The sequence below is a fragment of the Bos taurus genome, chromosome 15, assembly GCF_002263795.3.
Source record: "Bos taurus isolate L1 Dominette 01449 registration number 42190680 breed Hereford chromosome 15, ARS-UCD2.0, whole genome shotgun sequence".
Lineage (NCBI taxonomy): Eukaryota > Metazoa > Chordata > Mammalia > Artiodactyla > Bovidae > Bos > Bos taurus.
The window spans coordinates 48,601,777-48,625,594 of record NC_037342.1 but is presented as its reverse complement, the minus strand read 5'-3'; the positions used below and the strand labels follow the sequence as shown (position 1 = coordinate 48,625,594).

Below are 23,818 nucleotides of genomic sequence, written 5' to 3'. Positions count from 1 at the left end.
ATGCTCATATCCAATGGCTCAGTCTTCATGCCTTCTATATTAACACTCATCGGGATTCCTGGTTTGGAGTCAGTGCAGTGTTGGATTGGGATTCCATTGTGTGTCATGTACCTTGTAGCTGTGATTGGGAATTCCCTAATCATAATGATAATCAAACATAAAAACAGCCTGTGTAAACCTATGTACATATTTTTGGCCATGTTGGGGGCCACAGACATTGCACTTAGCACCTGTATTCTCCCCAAAATATTAGGCATCTTTTGGCTTCATTTGACAGAGATTTCTTTTGAAGCATATCTTCTGCAAATGTGGCTTATTCACTCCTTTCAGGGTGTTGAATCAGGTGTCTTGCTGGCGATGGCCCTGGATCACTATGTCGCCATCTGTAACCACTTGAGACATGTCCCTGTCTTCTCAGGACAACTTCTGACTCACATTGGAGTTGGGGTGACACTCAGGGCGGCCTTACTTGTAGCACCATGGCTGGTACTTAGTAAATGTCATCTTAAATTCTACCAAACCACGGTCATCTCCACACTTATGGTGAACACATGGCCATTGTGAAGCTGCCTACTGAAGATATATGGATCAACAAGATATACGGTCTATTTGTTGCCTTCTCTATCTTAGGATTTGACATAATTTTTATTATTCTGTCCTATGTTCAAATCTTTATCACTGTCTTTCAACTGCCCCAGAAGGAGGCGAGATTCAAAGCCTTTAATGCATGCATTGCCCACATTTCTGTCTTCCTACAGTTCTGATCCTTGGCTTCTTCTCTTTCTTCACACATAGGTTTGGTTCTCATAAACCACCATACATTCATATCCTTTTGTCTAACCTTTACCTGTTAGTTCCACCTTTTCTCAACCCAATCATCTATAGAGTGAAGACCAAACACATCTGTGACCATGTACTAACAATATTTGTATTCGCCAAACATCTTGATCACTAGTGGATCCTTCTAAAGAGAATTTGTGTTAGTTTAAATAGCAACATTCATGTGCTAAAAGCCAAATATAAAATGTCTACACTTGAAAAAATGTTAATTCTCAGATGCTTATAATTGAGATATTTAACAAATCATCAAATACTTATGAAATTTGGTTTATTATTCTTACAAAGAATAAAATTCTCTTGAATTGTGATTTCAAATTGTTTTATTTATTCTTCTGTTCTTGGCTTGTCCCTTGAAATCTAGAGCTTTTCTCTAGACCTACATAAATAAGTGAATTGCAGAAGACACTTATTCTAGGTAACTCCCAAGGACCATGTCACATATTCATATTTTCAAACTGTTAATACAACCCATAGTTGTCTTTTGGTCATATCTTGTTTTCTAATATTTGTTTCTGAATCTATATTTTGACAATTTTTAATAGCATCTACTTTTGTTTTGTTGTTCCTGTTGTTCAGCTGCTAAGTCATGTCTGACCTTTTGCAGTCCCATGAACTGCAGCATGCCAGGCTTCTCAGTCCTTCAGTGTCTCCTGGAGTTTGCTCTAATTCATGTCCATTGAGTCGGTGATGCCATCCAACCATCTCATCCTCTGTTATACCCTTCTCCTCTTGCCCTCAATCTTTCCCAGCATCAGGGTCTTTTCCAATGAGTTGGCTCTTTGTATCAGCTAGCCAAAGTATTGGAGCTTCAGCTTCAGCATCAGTCCTTCCAATGAACATCCAGGTACTTTTTCTGAAATACTGAGATATATATATATATATATATATAAAATCAATAATACCACATATGATCAACATAAAAACTATATGATATAAACTAAAGTCTGTAAACATTGAACTTTTTGAGGAAGAAATATAGCACAAAATAGGACTGATGAAAATAAATTAGGCTTATTCAGAAGTAATATTTTTAAGGAAATAAAATTATCATCAGTACTTAAATAAAACACACACTTCAGAAGGCACACATTTTAATACTTTTTCCAGTTTGAGCTTTTCCCATATTTGAACGTTTAAGTTATAGAATTGAAAACATAGACAAATAAATTCCACTGCATTTAGAAATCACCTACTGCAAGTATCTAGAGGACAATATTTGTGTCTTATTTACACTTTTATTAACAATGCATCAGACTTATTAGAACTTCAGTAAAAATGGCATTGTATGACAAACAGTTTAAACATTTCTCTGGTGTTTATCAATGGTATTAAAGAGTAACTAATCTGGAGACTTTAAAGTAACATGTAATGTTATCTTACACAAAATCAGCATACTAGAGGGCTTATTCCAATATTATTAATGTAAACAAAGATGGTGCTTTCAATGAATCAGTATATCATCTTAAAATAAACTATGCCCCTCAATCAAACCTGCCATGTGAGAAATTGACTGCTAAACAAATACTTCAAATATTTCTTCACTCTTTGCTATTCCTCTGTCCATGCATTTTAATCTTCACCCAGGATGCTGTACCAGTAGTGATCAGGTTTAAATTTTCTTCAATCAAACTTTAACACTGAGGACTCATAACAATTTCTAAGAAAAATCAAGTACACAGGGAAAGAATCTGGTCTCTAATTTTAGACTGATGCACAGTTCAAGAAAGGAGTTACCCAAGAAAACATCCCATTACAATAAAATGAAGAGAGCACAATATTAAAGATTCAGAGGTAGAAAAAAAAATTGGAATGGTATCTTGTTAAATAATGCAGAAATAAATTTGAGTCACAATGTATCTGAGTTTAGTAAAATTTTGCAAACATGAATTATGTTGAGTGACAGACTTTATTTTCTTGGGCTCCAAAATCACTGAAGATGTTTCTGCAGCCATGAAATTAAAAGATGCTTGCTTCTTGGAAGAAAAGCTATGACAAACTTAAACAGTGTGTTAAAAAGCAGAGACATTACTCTGCTGACAAACATATGTATAGTCGAAGCTATGGTTTTTCCAAGAGTAATGTATGGATGTGAGAAAGTGAAAGTGAAGTCACTCAGTTGTGTCCAACTCTTAGCGACCCCATGGACTATAGCCTACCAGGCTTTTCCACCCATGGGATTTTCCAGGCAAGAGTACTGGTGTGGGTTGCCATTGCCATGTGAGAGTTGGACCATAAAGAAGACTAAGTGCTTTGGCACTTACTTTTGTACAATTGATACTTTTGAACTGTGGAGTTGGATAAGACTCTAGTGCATCCCTTGGACAGCAAGAAGATCGAACTAGTAAATTCTAAAGGAAATCAGTCCTGAATATTCATTGGAAGAACTGATGCTGAAGCTGAAGCTCCAGTACTTTGGCCACCAGATGCAAAGAGCCGGTTCATTAGAAAAGACCCTGATGCTGGGAAAGATTGAAGCCAAGAGGAGTAGGAGACAACAGAGGATGAGATGGTTGGATGGCAGCACTGACTCCATGGACATGAGTTTGAGCAAGCTCTGGAAGATGGTGAAGGACAGGGAAGCCTGGCGTTCTGCAGCCCATGTGGTCGCAAAGAGTAGGACACGACTGAGCGACTGAACAACAACAGCAAAAGACATGAAAAAATCCAGTGAGAGAATGAATAATAGTAATAATAAAAACTTTTAAAGGATAATGAGTCATATGTAAAAAATATAAGTAACTAAATGAAAATTAAAGTATATGTTGTCTATAAGAATGCCATAGGATTTAAGACTTAAAACACACGTAGAGGCTGAAAGTGAAGAAATAGAAGAAGAAATTTCAAGCCAATGGTAAGCCAAAGAGGGAGTAGTGGATGTAGTTTTTTTAGTCAAATAGGCTTTTAATTAAACTGTCACTGGGAATTCCCTGGCAGGTCAGGGTTTAGGACTCAGTGTTTTCACTGCTGTGGGTCAGGTCAGGACGCTAGGATTCTGCACGCCCCATGATGTTGCAAAAAAAAAAAAAAAAAGTTGTCACAGAAAGCAAAGATATCATGCAATATTTAAAGGTTGAATTCATATGCAAATTTATTATAAACATTAGTGTGTCAAATATATGAAGCAAACATTAATGTTACTTAAAGGAAAAATAAATAGCAACACAAAAATAGTAGGGGTGTTCAATACCCCAGTTTTAATAGCAGATATAACATATCAGAATTGCCTCATTGAAAGGAAGGATCATGGGATATTTATTTAATAGAATTTATTGGCACAGGAGCATATTTACATTTAAGTAGACTTTTGACTTATTTGTCAATGAGAACAGAAGAAGGGGAACTCGGTCTTTAAAAAAAATTGGTGTACATAATTATTTCCATATTTAGCCTGTGGAAAAACAAAACAAAGGAACAAGGAAACTGTACTAAGGATTTCAGGGATATTAGTATGGATGAACCCAAGTGGGAATCATCAAAACTTGCAGGACCCCTTGTGGTTTAGCTAGTATCTAATAAATCCCCATTTTGTGTTCATAACTCCTCCACAAATCCATCAGGAAACATTAAAATTGGTGGCTGGCAACTTTCTTCTATTTAAGCTGAATAAATTGAGGCTATGCTCCAGAATAATACGGATCTTATTTTGAGTTTTGTTAGAGAATGAACACAAAAGCATGATCTCACATAGACTTATAAAAGATGAAGAACGTCTGTAATGCACAAACAACAGAAAGGCATGAAAGATTTATCTCACTGATATCCATCCATTGCAGATGGCCCAGCACCATATGACTTAGAGTTCCTGACACTGACTGGGTGCTGTTACAGAAGGTGCAGACAGAAACAAGGGGCATTTCAGGACTCATAATGGAAAATAATAGGAAGAATTACGAATTCTAAACCATAGGTGACAGTGATGTGAAGCTGACTGCATGCTTCAGGCATCTGGTAAGAGCAGAACCAGCTCCAACAATTGTCAAGTGAGTCTCACTGCTCTCAAGTTTATCTCCATAACTTTTCAATACCAGTTTTTAAAATAATAATCACCCCATCTCATCAACCTTTACTCACTCATGTACTTCCCACCTGATACCCAACTCTCTCTACTTGTCTGATCATGCTCAAATGTTGCTCCTTCCTCTTGAAAAAGTCAGACACAGTGTTTGTTCTCAAAGGACTCCTATTCTAATTCTGATTATCCTTTTTGTCTGATAATCTAAGAAAGAAAATTTGACTGCTATTATAGTCAGTGATGTAAAGCTTGATCAAAAAATTAGTCACTGGGGAGCAAACCTATGGGTATTCAACAGCTTACTTTAATGACTAGTCTATTCTAAATATGAAAACAGATACAGGGATTCTACATTAAATTTATCTCTCCATTCTTTTACTTGAGATTTAGCATCATGAATCACAACTTCTTCCTGCATTACCATCCTACCTGTTGACTTTCAATATAGGATTATTTTATCAGGAGATTACTGATTTACAGAAACTTTAGAGGAGAATCTCTGAGAGATTACCTGAGTTTATATTTACAGAATTACGAACATGCCTCTAATGTGTTGTTTTGAGAATTTCCTGACTCTAATTACATAATATTTAACAACTGATGCTTTCAATTAGAAAAGAACATTAACATAAGGCATGAACCCAGGTTCTCAGAAAAATTAGTTCTCAGTGAATTGAGAAATAATGAAAATTTCCTCAGTTTCTCTGTAGCCTCTGCTGAGTTACCTCTGGTGCCCCAACACCACCCCTCTGCCTTCCATTTCTAATTCTATGTTTAACTCCTTTTAAGGAACATATTCACCCCTTCAGTCTTTCACTCCTTCACTGTTAATTTCTTATGTCTGGGTTCACAAAAAAAATGATGCAAGGATTCCAGATTATCTATTTCATTAAGAGTTGAAGAGGCTAAATTAGCCAGATCATATGGTAATGGTAGCTGTGAATAAAGTAAAAACAAGGCTTTATTTCAATTAAGTAACACGTTTACCCATGTTTCTATATTCTTTAGTTGTTAAAAATGATAAGTGACAAAGGTTTAGATAAATAATAAATGATCATAAAATGACAAATGATAAAGGTTTAGCTAAATACATACCAATACTATCCCCACCACTGCAGAGGAAGACATTCATTTTCTACTGCTTAGTTTATGTTTGCCTTTTCTTATCAACTTTGTAGACTATCAGCTGATCATATAGATGTGGATATTCTTCCAAGAATTCCATTCTGAATCACTAATCTAACCTTATATCAATGATGATCCCAAAATGTCTTGATTATTATGGTTTTATATTGAGTACTAATTGAAGATATTGGAATAACTCAAAACTTACACTTTTTTAAAGATTACTTTGGATCTATCACCTTGAGTTTCCTTATAAAATATAGAATCAGTTTCTGAATTATTGGCAAAATATGTGTTAGGATTCTTATAGGATAAATTGAAAGGAACTGACATCTTAACAATATTCCAAGATATATATAGGTGACATAGGTCTCTGTTGCTTTAGTTCTTATCTACTGTCTCTCAACAATGTTTGTAATTTTCAGGACAGAATTTTGTGTTTTATTTTATCGTACACAGAATTGGATCTTAATGTAACATGTTTTTATTCTCTATTACTAATTATTATTTTTTACTTTCCAGTTATTTTTTCCAGTAACAAGAATTATATTATATATATTTATATATATATATATAATAATATATAATATATTATATATTTATAATATATATTATATATATATAATATATTATATATTTATAATATATATATTATATATATATAATAAATAATATATAATATAATCCAGTATTATATAACAATTATATGATACAAAACACTTTTCATATGAAACTTATATCTTATAACCTTGTTAATATCACTTATGACAAAGGCCATTACTTTTATTAATATACTCTTTAAGACTTTTCAAATTAAAAATTGTGCCCATTACAACTAAAGTATAAATTTGGCATCATGTGTGTCAGCCTTGCACACAAATAAAAATATTACCATTCTCTGATCCAATATTCTATTCTTCTGGGAGTTATGAACCCATTCCAGTATTTTTGCTGGAGAAATCCCATGGACAGAGTCTAAGACTGGTGGGTTACGATCCTTGGGGTCACAAACAGTTGGACATGACTTAACAACTGAGTACATCAATTCATAAAATAAGAGTTATAGCGATTTATCAGAACCTTATCATAACTTTTAATTTCTAATTGAGTTCTTTTAAACCATTGGATTAGTGAAGATTCTCCAAAGTAGCAGAGCCAATAGGATGTAGATGGATAGACAGATTTATTGATGGATTTAGAGGCACAGAGAGATTGATTGGGCTTCCCTGTTGGTTCAGCAGTAAAGCATCTGCCTGCAATGCAGGAGATGGGGGTTTATTCCTTGGGTGGGTAAGATCTCCTGGAGGAGGGCATGGCAACCCACTCCCATATTCTTGCCTGTAGAACTTCACATACAGAGGGGATTGGTGGGTTACAGTCCATAATATCTCAAAGAGTAGGATACAACTGTTAACATGCATGCACACATGTAATAAAAGAACATTATAGGTTCATATTTTTCTTTCCAGAATTCCTTCATTGAAAGGAAGAGTCAAATATTTAAAATATTTATTTAAGAAAAATTAAAAACATTTGTTTTGATTACATTTAATTAAAAACATTTAAAAACTGAATTCATTGGCAAAGGAGCATGTCTATATTTAATTAGACTTTAGACATTTTTTTGTTAATGAAAACAGTATAAAAGGAACTCTATATGAATAAAACTGGTGTATATAAATGTCTCTTATTTAGCCTTTTAGGAAAGAGAAGAGTAAGGAGGTGTCTGCAAGTTGTGGTAATGCTTTCAGGAATAATAGGTGTGGGTGAACCCAAGATGACAAAACTAAAATCTGCTGGGTCTCCTGTGGTTTGACTGCTGGCTAACAAATCCCTCACTTAAGGGTTATAAATTGTCTTTCTCCACACATTCATTACCGATATTAAAATTGATAGCTAGCAGCTTTCTTCTTCAATTCAAACTGATTAAATTGATGTTATGCCTCCAAATAATACAGATCATGGTGTTATTGGAGGAAGAACACAAAAACATGATCTCGGACAAACGTATAGAAGATGAAGAAGGTCTGTATTACAGAGATAAGAGAAAACCATGAAAGGCTGTCCCTGAGATATCCACCCATTGCGGATGGTTCCAGCACCAAATCGATGTGGGATTTTGACATTGGCCAGGTGCTGTTACAGATGGTCCAGATAGAAAGCACTGCAGAATATATAATAAAAAATGTTAAGAAGAGTTGGTGTTTGATAAGAGTTTAGTGTGGTTGATATGAAGGATAGTGCTCTTCAGATATCTGGTAAGAGCAGAACCAGTTTCCAACTTTTGACAAGTAAGCTCACTATTCCCAAGTTTACCTCAGTAACTTTTCGTTACCAGCTATAATCACTCCATCCTATCAACCCTGTGCTCACTTACGTACTTCCCACCTGCCATCCCACTATCTGTACCTGTCAGACCATGCTCAAATGTTGCCTCTTCCTCTTGAAAAAGGGACACCCTGATCGTTCTTAAAGGATTCCTATTCTATCCCTGATTATCTTTGAGACAGAAAAACTTTACTACTGTTAGAGTCAATGATGTATGAACTGACCATAAAATGAGTCATTGGGGTGCTAACCTACAGGTATCCAACAGCTTAGTTTAGTGACCAATCTATCCTAAAATACACGGTAACTGATACAGACTTCCTGCATTAAAGTGATTCTGGCTGACTTGTTTCTTTCACCTGGGGTTAAGCACCACAAACCACAGCTGCTTCCTGCATTACTGCCCTATTTGTTGACACTCAGTATAGTGTTAGCTGATCATGAGTTTACTGACATAAACCTATTTTACTGAAAAGTCTATGAAAGAATGAAATAACCAAACCTTATTTTAACAGCTTTACTAATATTTCTCTAATACATGGTTTGAGACCTTCTTGATTCAAAATATATAATGGTTAATGGATAATGATTTTGATCAGATAACTTTCATATAACACATAAGATCAAAAGCTTTCAGAAAAAATTAAATTATCAGTGAATTGAGTATGATTAAATTTCTTTGCTTATTTTAAATTTATCTTCTTAAACATTTCCCCTCTCAGCTCTCTTCCATTTATAGTTCTATATTTAATTTCTTTTAAGGAACATGTCCCTCCAAGCCTTCATTTTCTATCAACTTCTTATGCCTGAGCCCACAAAAATGACCCATGTTCCAGATTATCTATTTCTCATTAAGAATTAATGAGCCTAAATTAATCAAGTCTCATGGAAATGATAGCTCTGGAAAGTTTAAATGCAAGAACAAAGTCTCTATTCTGATTTACCCATTTACTCATGTTCCTTGGCTTCCCTGGTGGCTGGGACATCAAGAATCTGCCTCCAATATGAGAGACCTGGGTTCAATCCCTGGATCAGGAAGATTCCCTGGAGAAGGGAATGGCAAACCACTCTAGTATTCTTGCCTGGAGAATCCCATGGACAGAGGAGCTTGGTGGGCTACAGTCCATGGGGTCACAAAGAGTCAGACATGACTGAACAACTAGCACACACACAACAGATGTTCCTATATCCTTTAGTTATAAAGGATGAGTCCCTCCTTACCTCTACATTTGTCTGCTCTTCTCTTGCTTCCTCAAGGTCCCTCCACTCTAATTACCTTGTTATGTGTATTCCAGAATTTATTTTATATATTTTAGCCACAGAAATTTAAGTATTTCCACTATTAGAAACATAGCAAAAACTAACCACAGTTTTATTAGAAAAGTAAAAACGTAGCAAGAAATCTTGACCCAGATTCTGCAAACGTACACAGATTTGAATGACCTTTCCTAAAACTCTTCCTCACATTCTCCTGAAAAGACATCTCATCTGACACAGAGGCAGACAACATAGATCCATACACAGACAAAAACAGTTTGCTTTTAAGTAACAAAATGTATGTTTACTCTCTTTCTTAGAGAGCACTCTGCACTAATGTAACAGTTGAACTCTTACTAGCCCAGGCCAGCTGTTTTTGACTGAGAGACAATTGAGATTAACAGAATACTGAATGGCACCCCACTCCAGTACTCTTGTCTGGAAAATCCCATGGACGGAGGAGCCTGGTAGGCTGCAGTCCATGTGGTCGCGAAGAGTCGGACACGACTGAGCGACTTCACTTTCACTTTTCACTTTCATGCATTGGAGAAGGAAATGGCAACCCACTCCAGTGTTCTTGCCTGAAGAATCCCAGAGACGGGGGAGCCTGGTAGGCTTCCGTCTATGGGGTCGCACAGAGTCGGACACGACTGAAGTGACTTAGCAGCAGCAGCAGCAGAAGCAGTAACTGGAATGTGAAATATGGAGAGAATCACCAACCTCTGACTAAAACATAATTGCCAAGTAAAATAAACAAGTATAGTTTTTTGGTGCACAGTTTTGAAATGAAATAACAGACAAGATAGCAGTTGATTCCCTTACTTAGGAATTTAGCCGGTTCTATGTAACATTATTTTTCTGGGCTCCAAAATCACTGCAGATGGTGACTGCAGCCATGAAATTAAAAGAGCTTACTCCTTGGAAGGAAAGTTATGACTAACCTAGATAGCACTTTGCCAACAAAGGTTTGTCTAGTCAAGGCTATGGTTTTTCCTGTGGTCATGTATGGATGTGAGAGCTGGACTGTGAAGAAGGCTGAGTGCCGAAGAATTGATGTTTTTGAACTGTGGTGTTGGAGAAGACTCTTGAGAGTCCCTTGGACTGCAAGGAGATCCAACCAGTGCATTCTAAAGGAGATCAGCCCTGGGATTTCTTTAGAAGGAATGATGCTAAAGCTGAAACTCCAGTACTTTGGCCACCTCATGCAAAGAGCTGACTCATTGGAAAAGACTCTGATGCTGGGAGGGATTGAGGGCAGGAGAAGAAGGGGACAACAGAGGATGAGATGGCTAGATGGCATTACTGACTCGATGGACATGAGTCTGAGTGAACTCAGGGAGTTGGTGATGGACAGGGAGGCCTGGCGTGCTGCAATTCATGAGGTCGCAAAGAGTTGGACACGACTGAGTGACTGATCTGATCTGATATAACACAGTTGCACATCATATTTTTTGTTCTTGTGGATGCCTTTCCTAAAAAAAAAATGATGTGTCTTTATGGATCTTTCTTTTACCTTCTATATATGAATGAGTTGGATGATGTGTTTTGAGCTCTACCAAAATCATATACACTCAGTACGATGACTTTGGATGAAATAGGAAGTAGGAGAGGTAGTAGCACTGACAGAGAAATGTTTTTTGTTTGCGTCAGGAGACCCAAGGACACTGCCTATTTCCAACATCATAGTCTTCATGCCCTCTGTGTTGACACTAATAGGGATCCCAGGCCTAGAGTCTGTGCAGTGTTGGATTGGGATTCCATTCTGTGTCCTGTATCTCATTGCTATGATCAGAAATGCCTTGCTTATGATCATCATCAAATGAGATTCCAGCCTCCATGACCCCAAGTACATTTTCTAAGGCATGCTAGGAGTCACAGATATTGTACTTCTTACCAGTATTGTGCGCAAGATGCTTGGAACCTTCTGTTTCATGTACCAAAAATATATTTTGATTCTTGCCTGCTTCAAATGTGGCTCAGTCACACATTTCAGGGCATGGAATCAGACATCTTGCTGGCCATGGCCCTGGACCACTATGTAGTCATCTGTTATCCACTCAGACATGCTGCCATCTTACCCACTTTCTAGCCACCCAAATAGCAGCTGCAGTAACACTCAGGACTGCCATTCTTATAACCCCATCCTTAGTACTGATAAAGTTCAAGTTTCAGTTTTATTATAGAGCAGTCATCTCCCACTCCTACTGTAAGCATATAGCCATTGTGAAACTTGCTGCAGAAAATATCAGGGTCAACAAAATCTATGGTATGTTTGTGGCTTTCAACATCACAGTGTTTGAGCCCACATTCATTACATTGTCCTATATGCAGATATTTATCACAGTTTTTTGATTTCCCCAAAAGGAGGCCAGGTTGAAAGCATTAAATACTTGCATTGCTCACATCTGTGACTTTCTCCGGTTCTACCTCCTTGGTTTCTTCTCATTCTTTGCACATAGGTTTGGTTCTCACATCCCACCTTATATTCACATCCTCTTTTCTGTTGGTTCCTCCATTTCTCAATCCACTTGTCTATGGTGCAAAGACCAAGCAGATCTGTATCCATAGGGTAAAAATGTTCTGTTTATAAAGTTTACTGTGAATAATACTTTCAGGCTTTTTCTTTTGTGCAATAGTAACAATCTTTCAAAACAAAACAACAAAAATCCGTGTTATTTGTGAATCCAGAATATTCTAATTGTTATTTTTTACTGTTGTTATTTTTAATTTGCCAGCATGTAAGCTGGTTTCCAGATTCTATTTGCCCATGACAATTATATGTCAGAAGGATTATGGACTCTACTTGGTTAATGAGAATAAGAAACATAAAACAATACAATAGTGAATATGTGTCTTTTCCTTTTCTTGCAGAAATTATGATGTAATGAAAAATTCAGGCACGGATTTGTAGGTGCAAATAGTGTTATATTACTCAAATGGATTGTTTCATATTTATTCTGATATTGTGAAAAATTATTTAAGCTTTAAAACAAATGATTTGTGTATATGTGTTAGACTTCAACATAAAGCTTTAAAATAGTAAGAAAATAAATCCTTAGAAATGAAAACAAAAGATAGAAGAAAGTCTGAGGAATTCCTGTAGGTTAAAGAAGTCTAAAGAGATATGAACTAGACATGGAACAACAGACTGGTTCCAAATAGGAAAAGGAGTAAGTCAAGGCTCTATATTGTCACCCTGCTTATTTAACTTATATGCAGAGTACATCATGAGAAACGCTGGACGGGAAGAAACACAAGCTGGAATCAAGATTGCTGGGAGAAATATCAATAACCTCAGATATGCAGATGACACCACCCTTATGGCAGAAAGTGAAGAGGAACTCAAAAGCCTCTTGATGAAAGTGCAAGTGGAGAGTGAAAAAGTTGGCTTAAAGCTCAACATTCAGAAAACGAAAATCATGGCATCTGGTCCCATCACTTCATGGGAAATAGACGGGGAAACAGTGGAAACAGTGTCAGACTTTATTTTTCTGGGCTCCAAAATCACTGCAAATGGTGACTGCAGCCATGAAATTAAAAGACGCTTACTCTTTGGAAGGAAAGTTATGACCAACCTAGATAACATATTCAAAAGCAGAGACATTACTTTGCCAACAAAGGTTCGTCTAGTCAAGGCTATGGTTTTTCCTGTGGTCATGTATGGATGTGAGAGTTGGACTGTGAAGAAGGCTGGGCGCTGAAGAATTGATGCTTTTGAACTGTGGTGTTGGAGAAGACTCTTTGAGAGTCCCTTGGACTGCAAGGAGATCCAACCAGTCCATTCTGAAGGAGATCAGCCCTGGGATTTCTTTGGAAGGAATGATGCTAAAGCTGAAACTCCAGTACTTTGGCCATGTCATGGGAAGAGTTGACTCACTGGAAAAGACTCTGATGCTGGGAGGGATTGGGGGCAAGAGGAGAAGGGGACAACAGAGGAGGAGATGGCTGGATGGCATCACTGACTCGATGGACGTGAGTCTGAGTGAACTCCAGGAGTTGGTGATGGACAGGGAAGCCTGGCGTGCTGCGATTCATGGGGTCACAAAGAGTTGGACATGACTGAGTGACTGATCTGAAAGAGATATGATTATTAAATGCACTGTGTTGATCCTGAATCAGATTGTGGACAGTTAGACTATTTGTCTGCAGAAGGAAATGGCAACCTACTCCAGTATTCATGCCTGGAAAATTCCATGGACAAAGGAGCCTTGTAGGCTGTAGTCCATGGGGTCACAGAAGGACTGAGCAACAAACACTTCACTTTCCCTCTCTCAATCTTATGAAAAATAAAATGGTTTCTTTCTCATCTTCCATTTGCTTGGGTTTTTGGTTGCTTAGTCACTAAGTTATGTCCAATTGTTTGCGACAACATGAATATACAAATAAATTAGAGTGGTCTATATTATACACAGCATGAGGGCTACTAGGAGGGGTAGAGAAAAAAAAGGGAAATGGCTAAACTCCTTAAAGGAAATGCCTAACTAGAATCTAAAAGCAAGAAAGCAGTCAAGCGGGGTGACAGGGGGGTGGGGTGGGGTGGGGAATGCACATTTGCATATGTAATATTAGTCGTGTAATACATGACACACTTTAATTATGAATAAATGCATAATAAATGGAACATTCAGAAAATAAATGCATAAAAATCCTACCAAATTTTCATAATAAGCATTTATTCTCAGAGCAGTAATAATAATAATGACAATAATTTACATGATTTCCTAATAAGGGAATGTAGAGGAAGAGGTGTTCCAAACTCAAAAAACTTATTTCACACCTATCAAATGATATTTCCTGCTTTTTAATTATTTTTAATTTATTTTTAGAACAGTTTAAGGTGTTTACCAAAAAGTTGAGTAGAATGCCGAATTCCAATATAAACTTTTTCCCCAGGATAAATATTTAACAACTATATTTGAGCTTAGTTGCCATCTTGATCATTAAATCACATCACCACAATTATTTTATGTATTCTAAATTTAAAAGCATATATCTATTAATTTTTTTAGTATGGTTTCTGTATAATATAATGAATCTTTTTTAAAATTTATTGAAATATAATTTACATACCATTTAGCACAATCTTTTAAGAGTATACAACTCTGGTTTTTGAATGTCCAAACAACTGGACATTCATCACTATTATCAAATCCCTGAACATTTTCATCATCCCAATAAAGATATTCCATCCCCCTTTAGCAGCCACTCCGCATTCTCCACATTCTGCCCCCATTTAATGGCACACATTACTTGACTTTTTGCATCTGTGTCTGTGATTTCACTTCTCTGGACATCTCATATAAGTGAAATGAAACAATATTTGACCTTTTATGACTGGCTGCTTTCACTTAGACTAATGTTCCCAAGGTTCATTTGGATTGTAGCATAAATAAGAGTTTCATTTATCTTCATATTTGAATGACATTCTAATGCATGAGATACCTGAATCTACTCTTGCACCAAGGAAACAGAGCTCTGCCAGGGTCCAGCCCCGGTGGATCCAGGGAATTCGAAGGGGAGACGGCTTCGGCGATCAGGATACGATAGAATTAAAGATATAAAGAGTGATCAAATAAGGATAGCTCAGTGAGAAAATGCAGTGGAGAAAAGAGGCTGAATAACTTGGTTTATGTGGAAAGCTAATAAAATTCCAAAATAAGGAATTTGTGTCACCTATGTAGGCCGCAGGCATCCTTCCATTCTCCCGAAGGAGAGGAGACACTAAGGCCTCCCTGGTCAGATCTTAGAAGCCCAGGCATAATTAGTAGGCTTGACGAGCCTCCATGGTCCAGATGGGAATTCAGCCAGAAGGTGAGAGAAAGAACGACATGGGGAGACCAAGCTTCAGTGAACAAGGCCCGCACTTTATTTTCCAAAGTAGTTTTTATACCTTAAGTAGTGCATAGAGGATAATGGGGGAAGGTCAGCAGTCCTTGATCCTTATCGAAGCCAGGCTTTCAAACTTATCATATGCAAAAGTTTAGATGATTTACATCATCTTCTGGCCAGGGGCCCTGTCAACACTTTAAGATCCTTTCTTCAGAAAACTTATTTTTCTCTAAAGGTGATTATTCTAAAGTCAGGCACCACCCTCTGAAAGTATTAGATAAAGTTGCATTCCTATAGGGCAAGGGTGTGGTGGGCTATAACAAGAAAAGAATTAACTCAAGGGTCCAAGGTTACAAACATTAAAGCTACTACTTACATTCCTGTACACCAATTATATTAATCAATACACTGCCAGGGACACAGTAGGTAAGGGATATGGAAACTTAGCAGCAAACATTGGCCCAAAAAGTGAAAAACCCTTCACCAATACAATTTCTAATCAAACTTTTAACTGCTCAAAGGAATCTGTATTTAGACAGTTTAGAACATCTCATGTCTCTCATGGTTGGGAGGCTCTGAACAATCACATGTAGCTGGAAGAACCTGTTCAGGCAGGCTAGAGGACTTCTAAAGGAGTTTGTAGGTTGAAACACTCTTGTCACGCCCAGGAATTTTATTAACTGGAGCTGTAAGTTAACTCTTTTTCAGAGTGAGATGGTGGGGGACAGCCCCCCGTAAAGTCAGAGGTGTAGGTGAGAGCACAAAGCAGTAAAGTAGGCAGATTCTGGTTTTGGGGGTAGATGCTTGAGAATTTCCAGGGGGACTCCTGAGGCTTGATACCGCCTTTGCGTATGCCGAGCCTCCTTCCTCATGACCTTTGCCACGAGCGGAGTTCCTCACGCTGGCTCTAGGCAGATCTCTCTCCATATAAGCTTTGCTATGATCCCTCTCTCTCTGCCTGGTAATGACATCCATTTTCACTCAGAAAACTCCACAAGGGATGTCCAGGCTTGTTTTTATTTTTCACATTTCACTCAAACTTATTTCTTTTTATTTGACTATGTGCACTGGTTTTGGGTTTTATTTCTCCCATGCAGATACTCAGCTGTGGCTGATTTCAATCTACTGATGTGAATCACTGAGTGCCCAGGTGTGAAGACATGCACATACCCTGATCAAGGCTGAGCTGGCTTATCTGTATATCTGCCTTCAATCCTATACCATTGCTTTTTCTAAGATGATGATGATTTTATTGCTGTTTAATAAGAGGATGTGGTCAGTGAGTCTCCTAATTCAAAAGGAATAGAGCTTCTAAATAGGACCTGACCCAATTACATAGGGCAAAACCAGTGTGATTTTAATTAAGGCCTTTAGATAACCCAGGGTTGATAACTTCTCTCTTGTACTTTTCAGAAAACTGAAATGTTTTCCTTCCTCCTTTTGATGCTAAAGTTTAAAATCCTTACTGTGAGTCATAAACCTTGATTAAACCAAGTAAGTATAATACCTGACATAAATAACAGTTTCAGGTTGGGAAATTGATATAAATTTTAGAAGGACACTAAAAATTTTGAAAATGTATACTATTTTTTCATGATCACTCTGAACATAACTGGGACAGTTTGGAGAGAGATGGTTTGGAATCAGAAAAGATTTATGTCACCAGATTTTGTCCAGAAGAAAATCAGAAACTGACTGGTAACTGAGGCTCTGAGATGAACATTCCCAGTCAGTCCCAACCATGTGCATAAAGAAGAAATATTTGTACCCCAACTAGAATTAAATTACAAAAATACATATTTTCACTTATCTTCCAGCATGTCCACGCTGATCAATCTGAATATCTCAAGATGTGATTGTATACCTTTATTATTTCATTATTTTTTAATAAGCATCATTGATTTTTTTTTATGTGTGTGGTCTTGGGACAATGTCTTCTCTTTTAAAAGGAGACTCATTTTATTTCCCAGTCCCAGAGTGAAACCAAAGTTTGAGAAATTTTTCGAGGTAAAAAACCATTAGAGAATAAATCTTGTATGTTCTGAACAACAGTGTGCCTTTTTCATTCTTGTCTCCAGTGAACCCAAAAGCTCACCAGGGACTGGTAAAAACCAGTCCCCCAGGTGCATGCTACAGTACAAAACATTCATCCTTCACTATCTGAAACGTCAGATCATTTTCTGCTTTATGATTTCGACCTGTATCATCACAGAGGATTCCTGGTAAGTCTTTGGGTTTGAAATTCTGCACTGAGTGTGGGAAACTGGAGGCTTGCTATTATTATATATATATATATATATATATATATATATATATATACACACACATACATACACACACAACTTGATCATATAATTCCAGGATAAAAAACATATAATCTTACAGTCATTAAGTGATGAAACGCTAGGAAGATGTGCCCTATGCTTTTCACAGCATTTCAGAATCAATTAAGCCATGCTTGGTGACAAACTGTTAAGTGAGATTGACAAAATGAAGGACCTTTAGAGAATAATATGCGTGCTGATAGATGAATGGAAAGCTTATTTTTTAAGAGATCAGGAAATTATACATGTTTAGACTAGAAAAGATGCAGGAAGAAAAGATACCCTTCAAGTAATTCAGTAGAAATCCTCTTTCAGATAAAATGCTCTTTTAATATCTGGAGTGATTTGTGAGAAAAAGGTAAAAGTTCATTTATTAAAAACTGGCATTTATTGACAGATCAATACATCTTATGTTTCCTTCCAAATATTTAGATGGATTATGTCATAGAATACTCACAATCACACTGTAATATATTTCTATCCATGAATATGTCCTTAGTAATGAAATCAAAACCATGTAAAGTTTCATAACTGTCTGTGTTGAATTTAAACTCTGTTGACTGACTTCAGATCCTGTGCAATTCACTGCCGTGCCTCATAGCTAATGTGTGTCGTTGGATTGCATATTTGGGAATTTAATAAGGAATTTAGAAGGAGCCCATTTAAGGATGTTGTACAGAAGATCTGTTTGACATTCAGACCTGACCTGAAATATGGCAAGCTATCTGAGAAAACAGAGAGTCCTCTGTCACTGGAGGACTTGAGATAGAGCTCAGTGGGTGAATGTCAGAGAGTTCATTGAGGAAAAATTCCTGAGATTGTAGGGAGTGTGGATTTAGAGCCCTGAATTCCTTAAACCTTTTAGATCCTGAAATTCAGTTTGAATCAAAATTGGACCTGTATGTAACACTAATAATTCAAGTTTTATGCTATAAAGATGACCAAAGTATATTTACCCTTATGAATTTATGAATTCATAAGGGTAAGGCTTATGAATCTCAGCATTTAAGATATCTTTCTTCTCTTTGTAAACAAACACATCTATGCACACAAAGTTCCTTTCAGCTTGTCTTTTGTCATTCATTGCTATAATTCTCAACCAAGGAACACTCAGCCTCATCCCTTCCAATTTCTGTTACATAAAGACAATGAGTCCAATGCAAAACAGATTTTGCATTCTTTTTATTCTTTTGCTAGACCACATCTCCTCATGATATAATGTATGGACTGTCACAAATATCTTTCTTAGTCTCCCATCCAAGTCTCATCACACTGAGCTGCCATGTCTTTCAAGCCATTCATCGAGCTGCTAGAAGATGAATTTTTTTACCTTCCAAAAAAAGATGATCTTAAATCCTAAAATGTTAAATCATTTGGTTTAAAACATTAACTTCATTTTTTATATTCTTTGCTTTTTATTATCCATAATTTCTGCTTATAAAATATATTACATATGAAACACATTTTTTTTTATATACAGCCCTGCCATAGCTCACAATCTTCTGTGGTTTTTGTACAAACTATTTTCTCTTTGAGTGTCCCCCACATCTCTTTTATCTGATTATGATTCCACTGAAAAATGATTCCACTTCCTAGGCAAATTATTCTCCCAATTTGATTAAAGGCACATAACTGTTAATTCTTAATCATTAAAGACTGTCTTTTTTTTTTTTTTTCCTGCCCTGTAAGAAAACAGGAGAAGGCAATGACAACCCACTCCAGTACTCTTGCCTGGAAAGTCCCATGGACGGAGGAGCCTGGTAGGCTGCAGTCCATGGGGTCGCAAAGTCAGACACGACTGAGCGACTTCACTTTCACTTTTCACTTTCATGCATTGGAGAAGGAAATGACAACCCACTCCAGTGCTCTTGACTGGAGAATCCCAGGAAGAGCGGAGCCTGGTGGGCTGCCATTTATGGAGTCACACAGAGTCAGACACACCTGAAGCAACTTAGCAGCAGCAGCAGCAGTAAAAAAACAATACTTACCTGTGGCGGATTCATTTCCATATTTGGCAAAATCAATACAATATTGTAAAGTTTAAAAATAAAATAAAATTAAAAAAAAATAACCAAGGAAGCCTTACTGTAGAAGAATATTAGGACTCATAAAGTTAGTGTCAGTGAAAAAAACTAATCTAAGAAATAGAAAGGGCTACAACATAGTAAAAAGCAAAGACATTGCTTTGCTGACAAAGATCTGTATGGTCAAAGCTATAGTTTTTCCAGTAGTCACGTATGTATGTGAGAGTTGGACTATAAAGAAGACTGAGAGTCAAATTGATGCTTTGGAACTGTGGTGTTGAAGACTCTTGAGAGTCCCTTGGACTACAAGGAGATCAAACCAGTCCATCCTAAGGAAATCAATCCTGAATATTCATTGGAAAGACTGATGCTGAAGCTGAAGTTCCAATAGTTTGGCCACGTGAAGTGAAGAACTGACCCATCGGAAAATACCCTGATGCTGGGAAAGATTGAAGGCAGGAGGAGAAGGGGATGACAGAAGGCTAGATGAGTGGATGGCATCACTTACTCAATGGACATGAGTTAGAGCAAACTCCAGGAGATAGTGAAGGACAGGGAAGCCTGAAGTACTGAAGTCCATGTGGTTACAAAGAGTCAGACATGGATGAGAGACTGAACAACAACAAGAAACAGAAAATGTTATTTGAGCCAAATTGAGGATTATAACTCAGGAATAGCATCTTAAAAAGCTCTCAGAACTTTTCCTCCTGTTAGAACTCAAAGCTACTGCTGCTAAGTCACTTCAGTCGTGTCCAACTCTGTGTGATCCCATAGACAGCCCACCAGGCTCCCCCGTCCCTGGGATTCTCCAGGCAAGAACACTGGAGTGGGTTGCCATTTCCTTCTCCAATGCATGAAAGGGAAAAGTGAAAGTGAAGTCCCTCAGTTGTGTCTTGACTCTTAGCGACCCCATGGACTGCAACCTACCAGGCTCCTCCATCCTTGGGAATTTCCAGGCAAGAGTACTGGAGTGGAGTGCCATTGCCTTCTCTGAGAACTCAAAGCACAGTTATATAAATTTTTTGAGACAGACAACTGTACCTTTAAAGATGTTTTTTTGACAGTTTACATGATCCATGTCTACAAGTACAAAGTGGTGGGTTATTCTGAGCCCTTAGAGTTGGACATGACTGAGCAACTTTCATTAGCAGGCAAGAAAAACCCTGAAGACTTTGGAAAATGATAAGACAAAGCCACTCATAAGAGGCCCTGGAAGCATACGGTGTTATGGGTGAAGTAATCACTGAAGGGCAGAGACTAAGAGATGAATCTGCTCCTATGAAAAACAGTTGTATAAAATAAAAATGTTTACCTGGATAGAAATTGTAGTTTTAGTGGCTATAAGATGCCTGAGGCTTTAAGTAAAGGAAACATTAAATTTCATAGAGAGTTGTATGTTACTGCAAATAGTTAAGAAAAACTAAATATTCAGGCTAAATGTTTATTGATAATGAAAGGGAAGCATAGGAGGTATAGTTTGGTACTTGAAGTTGAATACAAGTGATTTGCACACAACAGGGCATAGTGAGAAAAGATCTAAAAGGGAGATCTTCAAGCTAAAGATAAAGGGTAACTTGAAGGATGATAGAGAGGACAAGAACCTGAGATTTTCCTTCAAGCTATCCTTCAAGCTAAGGATAAAAGGTAACACCCATTATCTAAAAAGAAATTATACAAATTAATTTATGTACAAAACAGAAACAGACTCATAGACTTTGAGAATGAGATTAGGGTTGCTGGGGGAAAAGGAAGAGGGAAGGGACAGTTTGGGAACAATGTATACAGACTATTATTTTATAGTTGATAACCAACAAGGACCTACTGTATAGCTCATGGAACTATGTTCAATGTTTTGTGGACGGAATTCTGTTCAATGTTATGTGGTAGCCTGGATGGGACAGGAGTTTGGGGGAGAACGGATACATGTATATGTAAGGCTGAGTCCCTTCACTGTTCACCTGAGACTATCACAGCATTGTTTGTTAATTGGCTATATCCCAATACAAAATAAAAAGTTTTTTAAAAATCAAAAATAAAATAAAATTAATGGATTTGTCTTATCAGAGTTTAAGAAACAGAAGGTAAAGATGTAGAGCTTGTCTTTGGGAAAATACTGAAAATTTGAAAAATTAGATTTAAAGCAGTCTGAGAGTCTATTGCAGAGGGATCCAATAATGAAGAGGCTAACCTAGAAAAAAAAAGTGAGTTTCAAAATGAAAAAATATTCTCATTAAACTTGTTTTCTGATTATAATCAAGCAGAATGATTTACCACTGGTATAGATCCTTCATATCTAATCTAGGTACAGTTTAGTTTTTGAAATTCTTTACTCTGAATTAAATGAATTGTTCCCTCAATTTGAATTGGCGGGTCATAAAGACAGTACTGAGGGTGATTAGCAAACACAAGCTAAAGGGAATTTATTTGTTCCAGTATTCAAAGACTAGAAAGAAGTTATCCAGTCCACTTAATTTTTCTCATTGAAAATGATAAAGGCATGCAGAAACATAGAATCTCATAATTGATCATTGAAAGACATTGGAAAAAGAGATGGAAAATTAGAGAGGAGCCATTGGGACCGATAAAATGGTATCCTCCTAATTGAACTAAAGTATGTTTTACTTAAAAAATTTGTCCTTATTTTTAATTTTTTAGACTTAACAGGGAATAGGAGATGAAACAGCGATATCCCTACTTGAGTCTACTGACCAAATCGCCATGCTCGGACCCAATGGCTCAGTCTTCATGCCCTCTGTATTAACACTCATCGGGATTCCTGGCCTGGAGTCAGTGCAATGCTGGATCGGGATTCCATTCTGTGTCATGTACCTTATGGCAGTAATTGGGAATACTCTAATTTTGGTGATAATCAAATATGAAAACAGCCTCCATAGTCCTATGTACATTCTTCTCGCTATGTTGGGGGCCACAGACATTGCTCTTAGCACTTGTATTCTCCCCAAAATGTTAGGCATCTTCTGGTTTCATTTGATGGAGATTTCTTTTGAAGCATGTCTTCTACAAATGTGGCTTCTTCACTCATTCCAGGGAATTGAATCAGGTGTCCTGCTGGCGATGGCCCTAGATCGGTATGTGGCCATCTGTAATCCCTTGAGACATGCCAGCATCTTCTCCCAAAAACTCTTGACTCACATTGGGGTTGGGGTGACACTCAGAGCTGCCATACTTGGAGCGCCATGCCTGGTACTAATCAAATATCGTCTCAAATTCTACCGAACCACAGTTGTCTCCCACTCTTACTGTGAGCACATGGCCATTGTGAAGCTGGCTATTGAAGATATATGGATCAACAAGATCTATGGTCTATTTGTTGCCTTCACTATCTTAGGGTTTGACATAATCTTTATCACCTTGTCCTACATTCAGATCTTTATCACTGTCTTTCAACTGCCCCAGAAGGAGGCAAGATTCAAAGCCTTTAATACATGCATCACTCATATTTGTGTCTTCCTGCAGTTCTACCTCCTTGGCTTCTTCTCTTTCTTCACACATAGGTTTGGTTCTCACATACCACCATACGTTCATATCCTTTTATCTAACCTTTACCTGTTAGTTCCACCTTTTCTCAACCCAATCATCTATGGAGTGAAGACCAAACAAATCCGTGACCATGTGCTAACAATATTTGTATGCTCCAAACATCTTAATCATTAGTGGATCTTTCTAAAGAAAATTTAGGTTAGTTCAAAGTAGCAACATCAATGTGCTAAAAGCTAGGTCTTCTACACATTTCTACATCTGAAAAAATATTTTAAATCTCAGATACTCATAATGGAAGGAGACACTTAATGAATCATCCAATACTTAAGAACTTTGGTTTACTACTCTAAGAAACTCTTATATTGTGATTTCCAATTGTTTCCATTATTGTTTTTGCCCTGTACCTTACAACCTAGAGCTTTCTCTTGAGTAACACTTAGACCTGCACAGATAAGTAACTTGTAGAAAACAGCAGTTGATCCCAGATAACTTCTAAGGATCATGTCAAACATTCATATCTTCAAAGTGTTAATCCAACACTTAGCTGTAATTCTGGCCATGATTCATTTTCTGATATC

At 37.1% G+C, this 23,818-nt stretch overlaps 1 protein-coding gene and 2 pseudogenes across 1 annotated transcript; all 3 read left to right on the top strand.

The window, feature by feature from the left end:
* On the top strand, nt 1–901 carry OR52A25P (olfactory receptor family 52 subfamily A member 25, pseudogene; annotated as a pseudogene).
* On the top strand, nt 11,254–12,149 carry OR52A27P (olfactory receptor family 52 subfamily A member 27, pseudogene; annotated as a pseudogene).
* OR52A5 (olfactory receptor family 52 subfamily A member 5) lies at nt 22,458–23,414 on the top strand. Its single transcript, NM_001390287.1, has one exon. It carries the CDS (start codon nt 22,458–22,460, stop codon nt 23,412–23,414), a length of 957 nt encoding a protein of 318 aa, NP_001377216.1.
* The last annotated feature ends 404 nt before the right edge of the window (nt 23,415–23,818 follow it).